General features: G+C 44.3%; 1 protein-coding gene and 2 non-coding genes across 3 annotated transcripts; all 3 read left to right on the forward strand.

Annotated features, from left to right (window-relative positions):
• Positions 1-5,113: 5,113 nt before the first annotated feature.
• Positions 5,114-10,574, forward strand: RPSA (ribosomal protein SA). The gene is made up of 7 exons (XM_012770192.3): positions 5,114-5,240; positions 6,121-6,286; positions 7,542-7,660; positions 8,699-8,944; positions 9,709-9,837; positions 9,976-10,141; positions 10,431-10,574. Exons 2-7 carry the CDS (start codon positions 6,154-6,156, stop codon positions 10,523-10,525), a joined length of 888 nt encoding a protein of 295 aa, XP_012625646.1. The 5' UTR covers positions 5,114-5,240; positions 6,121-6,153; the 3' UTR covers positions 10,526-10,574.
• LOC142875413 (small nucleolar RNA SNORA62/SNORA6 family) lies at positions 7,317-7,467 on the forward strand. The gene has a single exon (XR_012922770.1). It is a non-coding gene; the product is annotated as a small nucleolar RNA SNORA62/SNORA6 family (small nucleolar RNA).
• Positions 9,003-9,155, forward strand: LOC142875412 (small nucleolar RNA SNORA62/SNORA6 family). Its single transcript, XR_012922768.1, has one exon. It is a non-coding gene; the product is annotated as a small nucleolar RNA SNORA62/SNORA6 family (small nucleolar RNA).

The following is a 10,574-nucleotide window of genomic DNA, read 5'->3' on the forward strand; positions in this document are numbered from 1 at the left end:
GTACTGTTTGTCCTGGGTCTTGGCCATACCAGATAATTTACCTACCCTCAATAATCCCCACTCACAACATCTGGCTGGGATTAATGACTGTTGAACGAACATTCTTGGGTATGTTATCATAGTTCAGTCTTTCTGCCTGAAATGCCCTTTCTCACCATAAACCTGCGGTCCCCAACCCCCTGGTCACATACTGGTACTGGTCACTCATCTGTTAGGAACTGGGCCACAGAGCTTCCCCTCCACCCTGCCACTCAGCCCCAGTCTGTGGAAAAATTGTCCTCCATGAAACCGGTCCCTGGTACCAAAAAGGTTGGGGACCACTGATTATGCCTTAAATTTAGACATGAGTCTAGCAACAAGGAAGCAATCAAGGGTGAGCAGCAGGCGAGTGAGCGAAGCTTCATCTGTATTTACAGCCACTCCTCATCGCTCGCATCACTGCCTGAGCTCCACCAACCACCCATCCTCACCACCTCCCCCAGCCATGCGAAAATCGTCTAACATGAAACTGGTCCTTGGTGCCAAAAACGCTGGGGACCCCTGCTGTATACTTTCTCTATACAGTGCATTTTTCAGGGTGCAACTTGGATGCCATCCCACCATAAAGAAAATCTGTATGTAGACCACTGTTTTTATTTTTATATTTTTTATTTTGTAGAGACAGGGTCTCACCTTGTTGCTCAGGCTGAAGTGCAGTGGCATGATCATAGTGCACTGTAACCTCAAACCTCCTGGGCTCAAGTGATCTTCCCACATTAGTCTTTCAAGTAGCTAGGACTATAGGTGTGTGTCCCATGCCTGGCTAAGACCAGTGTTTTTAGAGTAACAGATTGGACCAAGCATGAGTTTTAATTGTAATTATGTTTCAATTTCCTGTGTAACTTTGGACTTTATTTGGGCCTCAGTTTCCCCATCTATATACAGGGAGATTTGGTTTAGATGACTCTGATAACTCAGCCAACTGGACTTTTTTGTAAACTTTTAAGTTCTTAGTGAACTTGCTCATGAACATCCTGCAGATATGGCTGTTCCTGAACCTAGCTCAAGCTGGCAGCTGCTTAAGACTGTTGGGCTTGTGTGAGGATGCAGGTGTTTGGTGAGAATGCTCTGAAGACTGTGGGCCAAATTGACTGAAGCAACACAGAATCTCCAGGCCTGTCTTCATTTCAGGGATAATTGTGTCCTTTTTAATTAATGTGATTTCTTTTTAAAGACACAGGGTCTCATTTTGTCTCCCAGGCTGCAGTGCATTGGCCTGCTCATAGCTCCTTGTAACCTCAAGTTCCTGAGCTCAAGTGATCCCCACCACACCTGGCTAATTTTGTTTTTAAATGTTTTGTAGAGACAGGGTCTTGCTATGTTGTCCAGGCTACTATCAAACTCCTGGGCGCAGGCAATTCTCCCACTTGAGCTTCCTAAAGTACCAGGATTTCAGGCATGAGCTGCCATGTCCACCCAATATGATTTCCTTAAATAAATATACATGTGATTTAATTTTTAAACCTTTGAATTCTGATGTTTGATATGTAATATTTTATAGAGTATTAAAATGTTTCTTTGGCTCAGAAAATATGAACATCCAGTGAGCCTTTTCTATTTACTTGCATCCTATAGGATTTCCAGATACAAGGAAATCTGGGCTGGCTGGCAGCTGAAATATCAACAGGTCTTTTTTCCTAGGAGAGGTTAAGTAACTTAACCTCCCAGGTTCAGAGTCACAGTTAGCATGTGGTGAATCTGCAATTTCAGTGCATGAACTAATACAAGATAGAATGTGCCAAGTGATAAAGCAAAGTTGTAAACCAAATGCATTTGGAAACAGAAGGGACCATACCGTACCACTTAACTGAAGGAATGAGAGCTTTGGGACAAAGGAGAAAGTTGTTTTGGAACACTGTTTAAGTAATTATAGGTAAAGTGCATGAAGAGGGCTATAAGAAGACATTGGACACCAAACAGGTAGGGGGGAGAAAGAAGGAAATCTGGTGTAGAAAGGTAGGTGGGAAGGTGCTCAAGATGAACTTGATGCCTGTGGTCAGCTAGGTGCCTCATGTTCCAGGTCTCTATATGCTCAGCTTCAAGTCAGAACAGCAGCTCTCCTTGCCACCCAATGCCATGTGAAATGTAGCCCCCAAAAACTGACAGTTCCTAGCACAACTTTGTATTTGAAAAAAAAAAATTATGTCCAGGTTTTTTAAAAAATATAAACCCCAGAAACTGAAGTTTGCTAAAGGAAGGCTCTGAGATTTTTGTTTATCAAAAGTGGGCACAGGAGGCCGGGTGCGATGGCTCACACCTGTAATCCCAGCACTCTGGGAGGCTGAGGCAGGCAGATTGCTCGAGGTCAGGAGTTCAAAACCAGCCTGGGCAAGAGCGAGACCCCGTCTCTACTATAAATAGAAATAAATTAATTGGTTAATATATATAGAAAAAATTAGCTGGGCATGGTGGCACATGCCTGTAGTCCCAGCTACTTGGGAGACTGAGGCAGCAGGATCGCTTGAGCCCAGGAGTTTGAGGTTGCTGTGAGCTAGGCTGATGCCACGGCACTCACTCTAGCCTGGGCAACAAAGCAAGACTGTCTCAAAAAAAAAAAAAGTGGGCATGGGGATGGGGGGAAGGAAGGATGAGGACAAGATGGCCTTTGGGAAGCCATTAAAAAAAAAAAAAAGTGGGCATGGATAAAAAATGGCGAAGAAACTTGTACAGAGGACCAGGAGGCTGAGAGAAAGGGAAGAAGACACTTAGCTAGGGATCTACAGTCCTTCTTTGACAACTGCCTCTCAGGGCAAGGCCTTCTCCCTGTGGTTTCCAACCATTAAAGTAGATTTTTCATCTCTGGACACTACTCAATTCATTTCCCTGCCAAGAAATATATCCCAAAATGTCCTTAAACTTCATTTCTATAAAAACCAAGTGCTGTTCCACTTGGGAAAAGCTAAAGTCATTTTATGGGAAAAGTCTTATGATTTTGTGAAGAAACAAACACTTAAACATTACTGTACCATGTTCTGGTGGTTATAATGTAAGTACTCAAAAGAAGGAGCTGCTAAGATGTTTTGAGGGTTCCCCAGAAGGCCCCTAGAGAAGTCCTGCAGTAACAAAAAACTGTCCATAAAAGCCAGCCATTCAGTTTTAAGATAGCTATTTTTAAGTCTTTTTTTTGAGAACTAAAATGTCTCCAGATATTTTCAGCAGTGTCTAGGAAAGCTTAAAGCCACAATGACTAAGTTTACTCCTTTCTTTATATGTCAGCTCTATTAAAAATGCAGTGGGGGCCAGGTGTAGTAACTTATGCTTGTAACCCCAGCATTTGGGGAAACAGGCAGAACTGCTTGAGGCCAGAGTTTGAGACCAACCTGTGCAACACAGCAAGATCCTTGTCTCTACAAAAAGATTTAAAAATTAGCTAAGTATGGTAGGGCATGTCTGTAGTCTCAGCTACTTGCAGCTGAGGCAGGATGGCTTGAATCCAGGAATTTGCAGATACAGCGAGCTATGAAAGTGCCACTGCACTTGAGCCTGGACAACATAGAGAGATCCTGTCTCTACCAGAAAAAAAAATTTCCAGTGAGTTCAATTTGTAAACAACCTGTATGCCTCACAGAAAATTTCAAAAGTACTAAAAAATGACAGATAAAAATCACCCAGTTTCTATATGTTTACATCAGTGGTTCTCAGCCACCAGGCTGCACATAGGATTATCTGGGAACTATTTTTAAAAATTATGTATTTTTGGTTTGGGTTTGGGCATATGCTTAAAAACTCTCCAAGTGATTCTAAGTGCAGCCAGAGTTATGATCTATTGTATAATTATTAACAATTTGGCTACTGGGTATATATTTATAGTAATCGTTTAATGAATAAAGATTCACAGGCCGGGCGCTGTGGCTCACGCCTGTAATCCTAGCTCTTGGGAGGCCGAGGCGGGCGGATTGCTCAAGGTCAGGAGTTCAAAACCAGCCTGAGCAAGAGCGAGACCCCGTCTCTACTATAAATAGAAAGAAATTAATTGGCCAACTGATATATATATAAAAAATTAGCCGGGCATGGTGGCGCATGCCTGTAGTCCCAGCTACTCGGGAGGCTGAGGCAGGAGGATCGCTTGAGCCCAGGAGTTTGAGGTTGCTGTGAGCTAGGCTGATGCCACGGCACTCACTCTAGCCTGGACAACAAAGTGAGACTCTGTCTAAAAAAAAATAAAAATAAAAAAAAATAAAGATTCACATTTTTTTCTATAATCACCCTCATGTGCAATTCTTTTTTGTATCATAGAACGTATTTTAATTATTTTTAAATAGCTGCATTGTATTGTATTGGAGTCATTTTTTTTTTTTTGACAAGAGTCTTGCTCTATCCCTGCGCTAGAGTGCAGAGGCATTACCATGGCTCACAGCAACCTAAACTCCTGGGCTCAGGCCATCCTCCTGCCTCACCCTCCCGAATAGCTGGGACTCAGCTAATTTTCTCTATTTTTAGTATGGGGATCTGGAATTCCTGACCTCAACGATCCGCCCGCCTCGGGCTCCCAGAGTGCTAGGATTACAGGTGTGAACCACTGCGTCCGGCCAGGAAATCAAATTTTTAACAACTAAACTCCTATTGATGGACATTACAATTTTTTTTTTCTACCAAAAAAACCCCACAGGTCTTATATATATGATCTGGCGGTCTTGTCCTTTTAATTTTTTTTTCCAGGTAAACTTCCCGCAAGTGAACATCTACAATCTGAATTACGTCCTGCTAAACTGTTCTTCAGAAAATGAAAATAAATTCTCCAGCTTTTGTTTACCAAACACTCAGGCTTACTGCGTTGAACACACCTTCCGAGATACAGGTAAGGAAAGTGCAGCTTAGGTGAGGAGTCGTTCGAATTCAAACGGCTGAGTAAGAGCTCCGCGACTGGCTGGTTAGCTTCAGGCCCGCCTTCTGGACGGGAAATGGGGTGAGACCCGGCACGGGGCGTCACTGCTGTTCTGGAAGCCATGAAGGCACAGCTTCCCCAGCTCGGACCACGCCGCCCCCAGGACCCGCCATCCTCCTCAGGCGTCTCAGCCAATGCCACGAGCCCGCCTTCCGGAAGGAGCAGGCCTGTCCCGGCAACGCGCCCTCCGGCTCCGCCCTCCTTCCGCTTGGCCTTCTTTGCCATTGGCGGACGACGGAGTATATAAGGACGTCATATCCGGCCGACGGGCCTTTCCACGCTACCCGCGGAAGGGGCCCATACGGCGTTGTTCTGGGTGAGTTCCATTTGGGGGTCCCAGGCATCCTCCAAGGCTGCCAGAACCCTGCGCTCATGAGGGGTGCGGAGACTCGGGATGAAGGCCGGTCGGACCAGGTGTATTTCATTCTCGGCGCGCTCCGCCTCAGGCCGGCGGCCCGCACGTGGCCGGGCTCGGGCCTGCAGGTTCCCCACAGTGCCCGGGGGTGGGCGAAGGTCGCGCTCGAGCGGAGGCACGGAGCTGGGGTTCGGGTCTGCGGGGGTGCAGAAAGCGGGCTAGTGAGCTCTGCTACCATTCTTTGGGGCTCCGACACGGCGGTGAGTCGAGGCCCGGGAGCCAATTGGCGTACCGGCGCCTTCGGCTGGTCAGGTTTTCCCGGTCGCGCCCTGCTGATCAGGAGTTAGGGTTTTTGGCAGGGCTTTGAGGCAAACTAGTTATGATATCACGGCGAAGTAATTCCGAAGCGCCTACCTGCAATGTGCTTGGAAATAACCTGAAACCAGTTCACATTTTTCCTACTTTTTCTTAGCTCGCGTATACCTCAAACATGGCTGCTCCGGCTGCTCATTTCACTTCTAGTTCTTACCCTTGCTCATCCATTAGCTACTCCTAAACTCTGTGTACCTTGAGAGGTGTTGAATATCAGTTGACTGTTCTTGTCTAGTTGCATTAACTGGGTTCTACACTTTTCTCAGCAAGATTTGCTGCAATTCTGTCTACGGGGCCTCTGTTAACGTTTTGGTTGTATCTTACTCTTCACTGCTCTCTAAGCTTATTGCCTGACATACAGTTCTCGGTTGCTTTTAAATATGAAGTTGGCTTTATATGTTAGGGTGCACCCTTATCCCACTTAACCATTGGAATGAAAACAACTAGATTGTTAACTACTTTTTTCCAGATTCCCGTCGTAACTTAAAGGGAAACTTTCACGATGTCCGGAGCCCTTGATGTCCTGCAAATGAAGGAGGAGGATGTCCTCAAATTCCTTGCAGCAGGAACCCACTTAGGTGGCACCAACCTTGACTTCCAAATGGAACAGTACATCTACAAAAGGAAAACTGATGGTCAGTCATTGCTTTAATTTTTGTTATTCCAGCTATAATTACAAATTTTGACCCTGCTATTCTGATGAGTGCTACTGAATGAGGTAATTTCTATCTAACATCTGCCTCAGAGGACTCTCTGCTAAATGGTGAATGAAATGAGATTCCCTAGATTGGGAACATGCTTTAAGACTAAATGTTTTCTGATTGTTAACAGGAGGAAAGATTTCTGGGCTCCAGTGGAAGAGTATGACAATTGCCAAGTTATGGGGCTTGGATTGTGTCAAAAGTGTGAGATGTGAGAATGAGGAAGCTCGTTGGCTGAGTTCCTAATAACTTTATCTTCCATATGTTTCTGGTTTGTTTTTGTTTTTTTTTTTTTTTTTTGAGACAGTCTCGCTTTGTTGCCCAGGCTAGAGTGAGTGCCATGGTGTTAGCCTCGCTCACAGCAACCTCAAACTCCTGGGCTCAAGTAATCCTTCTGCCTCAGCCTCCCAAGTAGCTGGGACTACAGGCATGCGCCACCATGCCTGGCTAATTTTTTCCATATATATTAGTTGGCCAATTAATTTCTTTCTATTTATAGTAGAGACGGGGTCTCGCTCTTGCTCAGGCTGGTTTCAAACTCCTGACCTGGAGCAATCCTCCCGCCTCGGCCTCCCAGAGAGCTAGGATTACAGGCGTGAGCCACCGCGCCCGGCCTGTTTCTGTTTCATAGTTACTGATACAGGATTATTGAACTGAATTCTGAGAGGAAAGTAGGGCAAATGTTGGGAAAAACAGTTTGGCTTGGAAGGATTGAGGAGAGAAAGTGAGTTATGATGAGAGTGCGAAAGGCATGAAGTTGGCTAAGGCACTTGTTTAGCTTACAGATTGAGCCACTGGAGGATTTAAGCCTGGAGTGGCATGCTGTAGAGCCAGATGCATTGTTGCAGATGATAAAGGGAAGAGTGGCAAGAGGCCAGGAAGTGGATAAGAACCTGTAGGAACCTAGGGGGGTCTCATTAAAGGCAAGAGAAAGGAAAAGATGGACTTTGCCTACTAAATAGGGTCTGCACACTATTAAAGCTCAGGGTGGAGGCCAGCCTTGGCCAGTGAACTTCTGAGTGTCGGAAGTGTGCTACATTAAAGGCAGGACATTCGCTAACACCAGTAGAGCTTGCCTCTATGACTGGAGTTTGATAGTACTCTCTGTCACATACACTCAACTTTTTAGAAGAATGTCCATTTGCATCACTAGGTCAAGTTTTTAACAAATCCTTCTGTCCTCTTCTAGGCATCTACATCATAAATCTGAAGAGGACCTGGGAGAAGCTTCTGTTGGCAGCTCGTGCCATTGTTGCCATTGAAAACCCTGCTGATGTCAGTGTCATATCCTCCAGGAATACTGGCCAGGTTTGTGGAACAGTACTTATTTTTTATAGACATAAAGCTTATGGACATTTTGGGATATATAGAAAAAGTATAACTCTTCAGGAATTGCCAACATTCAACATTTTTAATATATATCTTGCCATCTGACAGTGTTGAACTTCCATATTTTCATTTTGTACTACATTGTGCCACTTAATATCTAGAGATGACTGTATTAAATTGGCTCATCACATTTTTTTGTAGTCAAAATTTTTATGTTGAAATACTGGAACAAATTTGAAGTCAACTGCAAACATTTTCAGAAAGGTTTTATTTTTCTGTTGAGAAAATTAGTGACGCTATTAATTTTTTTCTTTTGAGACAGGGTCTCACTCTGTTGCCTGGGATAGAGTGCAATGGTGTCATCATAGCTTATTGCAACTTCAAACTCCTGGGGCTAAAGCAGTCCTTCCCTCTCAGTCTCCCAAAGTGCTAGGGTTACAGGTATTAGCCACCACACTCAGCCTCTTAAATTTATTTATAGGAGTTCTTTCTTGTTTTTCCCCATTCCCCCACCGATTTATAGGAGTTCCAACAAGGGTTTCATTTACCCCATGACCTGGATTTTGACAAATTTAAAAATTACATAGGAAGACTGTCCTTTTCTATTTCAATGTTGACAGCAAGAAGATGAGTTTCCATGAGAGTGTTTTTGTGGGGGGTTATTTGTGACTGGAACCCTGTAGTTTTAGGATATTTAAATTGTTGTAGAATGAACTGAGTGACCACTCACATGCTTGCTTCAGCAATTTACATATTATCTAGATTGGGCCAAGCAGTGTTGATAGGTGTTTGGTATAATATGAGAAACACTGTCTTCCTTTTCGAAGGGATACAGGAAATGATCTTGCTTTAAGTGTTTAATTTGATGCTTTTATTTTTTTAGGAAAGGGTATTTGAGGGTTCTGACTAGATAGGCTGCTTTGTGTGATTACAGAACTGGGTGTCAGCACATGGAGAGTTCTCATGAAACCATAGGAACTCTGGAGTGCTGCTAACTCTTGATTTAATTCTTCAAAGCGAGCTGTGCTGAAGTTTGCTGCTGCCACTGGAGCCACTCCTATTGCTGGCCGCTTCACTCCTGGAACCTTCACTAACCAGATCCAGGCAGCGTTCCGGGAGCCACGTCTTCTGGTGGTTACTGACCCCAGGGCTGACCACCAGCCTCTCACAGAGGCGTCTTATGTTAACCTGCCTACCATTGCTCTGTGTAACACAGATTCTCCTCTGCGTTATGTGGACATTGCCATCCCATGCAACAACAAGGTAATGACTTTAACAATCTAGAGTTTGCAAATAAGTATTCTAGAAAAATGGGCATTCCTGTGCACATTGTTAGAGCTTGGAGTTGAGGCCACCGACTGGCCGATGAACTCACAAGTGTAGGTAGTGTGCTACACGAGGGGCAAGTTTTTCGCTAACACCACAAGGGTCTCTGCCCGATGAGTGGAGTTTGATAGTAATTCTTGCTACAAGTATGTTAATGCATAACAGCTTTGAGAAGAGATGGAAACATTTGAAAATGGCCTGTGTTTTCTCCTGCCTTTCTGTTTCTTGCACTGCTTACGCCTCTCAGGCATTACATATTACATGGCTTTTCTGTTTTCAGACCAACTTGATGAATCTTGCTATAAGATTCTTAAAAGGTGGGTTGTGTGTGGTTCAAATTGGTATTTGTAACTGGCCACAAAACCCTGGATGCACATTAGAATCACCCAGACTTTTTTTTTAAATGGCCAGTGTTCAGGCACTGTTCCCAGGCATCGTTTAGTTGCATAGCATGATCTGATCATTTAGGTGCCATTTTTACATAAACCATAGGTTTTTTTAAATCTCCATGATTTCCAGTGTGCAAATTTGAGAACCCCTGATTTATAGGATGTTTTTTGTTATAGCACTTTAAGATATGTTTATTATACTTTCAGTATGAAGGGACCTAGATGATGTGGGGGTAGGTGAGACAAACTAGGAGGTGCTTGTGGTTTAGAGTTGACTAAGTGTCACTGTTCAATAACCTGGTATTCTTGCAGGGGGCTCACTCTGTGGGTCTGATGTGGTGGATGCTGGCCCGGGAAGTTCTCCGCATGCGTGGTACCATCTCCCGTGAACACCCGTGGGAGGTCATGCCTGATCTCTACTTCTACAGAGATCCTGAAGAGGTGAGCTTTGTTGACAAAGGCTTGTGGTCACATGAGCAAATAAGTCACCGTTGTCTGTGCTTCTGGGGAGCAAAACTTGTTCCTGTGAGGGAATTTGCTTGCTTGCTTTATTTATTTATTTATTTATTAAATAACCAGATTGAAAAGGAAGAGCAAGCTGCCGCTGAGAAAGCTGTGACCAAAGAGGAGTTTCAGGGTGAATGGACAGCTCCAGCTCCTGAGTTTACTGCTACTCAGCCCGAGGTTGCAGACTGGTCTGAAGGCGTGCAGGTGCCCTCTGTGCCTATTCAGCAGTTCCCCACTGGTATGTGTCCATACAAGTGCATCAAGCTGGTGTTTTGGAACTTGTAAGGTTTACTCTAATGATCTCTGTGGCCATTACACTAGCAGTAAGAGGCTTTTATCCAATGTGCTATAGCTGCAGATAACTTGACAAGTTGAATTCAGGTGCCTTTGGAATGTGCTGGCATTAGTCTTTGGTATATATTTGACAGAATCCAATATATATCTGATAGATTGCTGTTGGGGGTGGGGTGAGGAAAATGCTACTTTGGGAACACAGCTGATGGCTATTTTTGGTGTTTTCTTAACAGAAGACTGGAGCGCCCAGCCTGCCACGGAAGACTGGTCTGCAGCTCCCACTGCTCAGGCCACTGAATGGGTGGGAACAACCACTGAGTGGTCTTAAGTTCTTCTACAAACTCTTAAAAATGGAAATAAGGTTAATGGAAAATAAA

Source organism: Microcebus murinus, chromosome 1 (genome assembly GCF_040939455.1).
Source record: "Microcebus murinus isolate Inina chromosome 1, M.murinus_Inina_mat1.0, whole genome shotgun sequence".
In the NCBI taxonomy this organism is placed as follows: domain Eukaryota; kingdom Metazoa; phylum Chordata; class Mammalia; order Primates; family Cheirogaleidae; genus Microcebus; species Microcebus murinus.

Excerpts from the sequence above, each read along its gene's own strand:
- RPSA (XM_012770192.3), top strand. The coding sequence starts at position 6,154 with ATGTCCGGAGCCCTTGATGTCCTGCAAATGAAGGAGGAGGATGTCCTC. Across the intron at positions 6,287-7,541 it reads CTACAAAAGGAAAACTGATG|GCATCTACATCATAAATCTG; the intron begins GTCAGTCATTGC and ends GTCCTCTTCTAG. Across the intron at positions 9,838-9,975 it reads TCTACAGAGATCCTGAAGAG|ATTGAAAAGGAAGAGCAAGC; the intron begins GTGAGCTTTGTT and ends TTAAATAACCAG.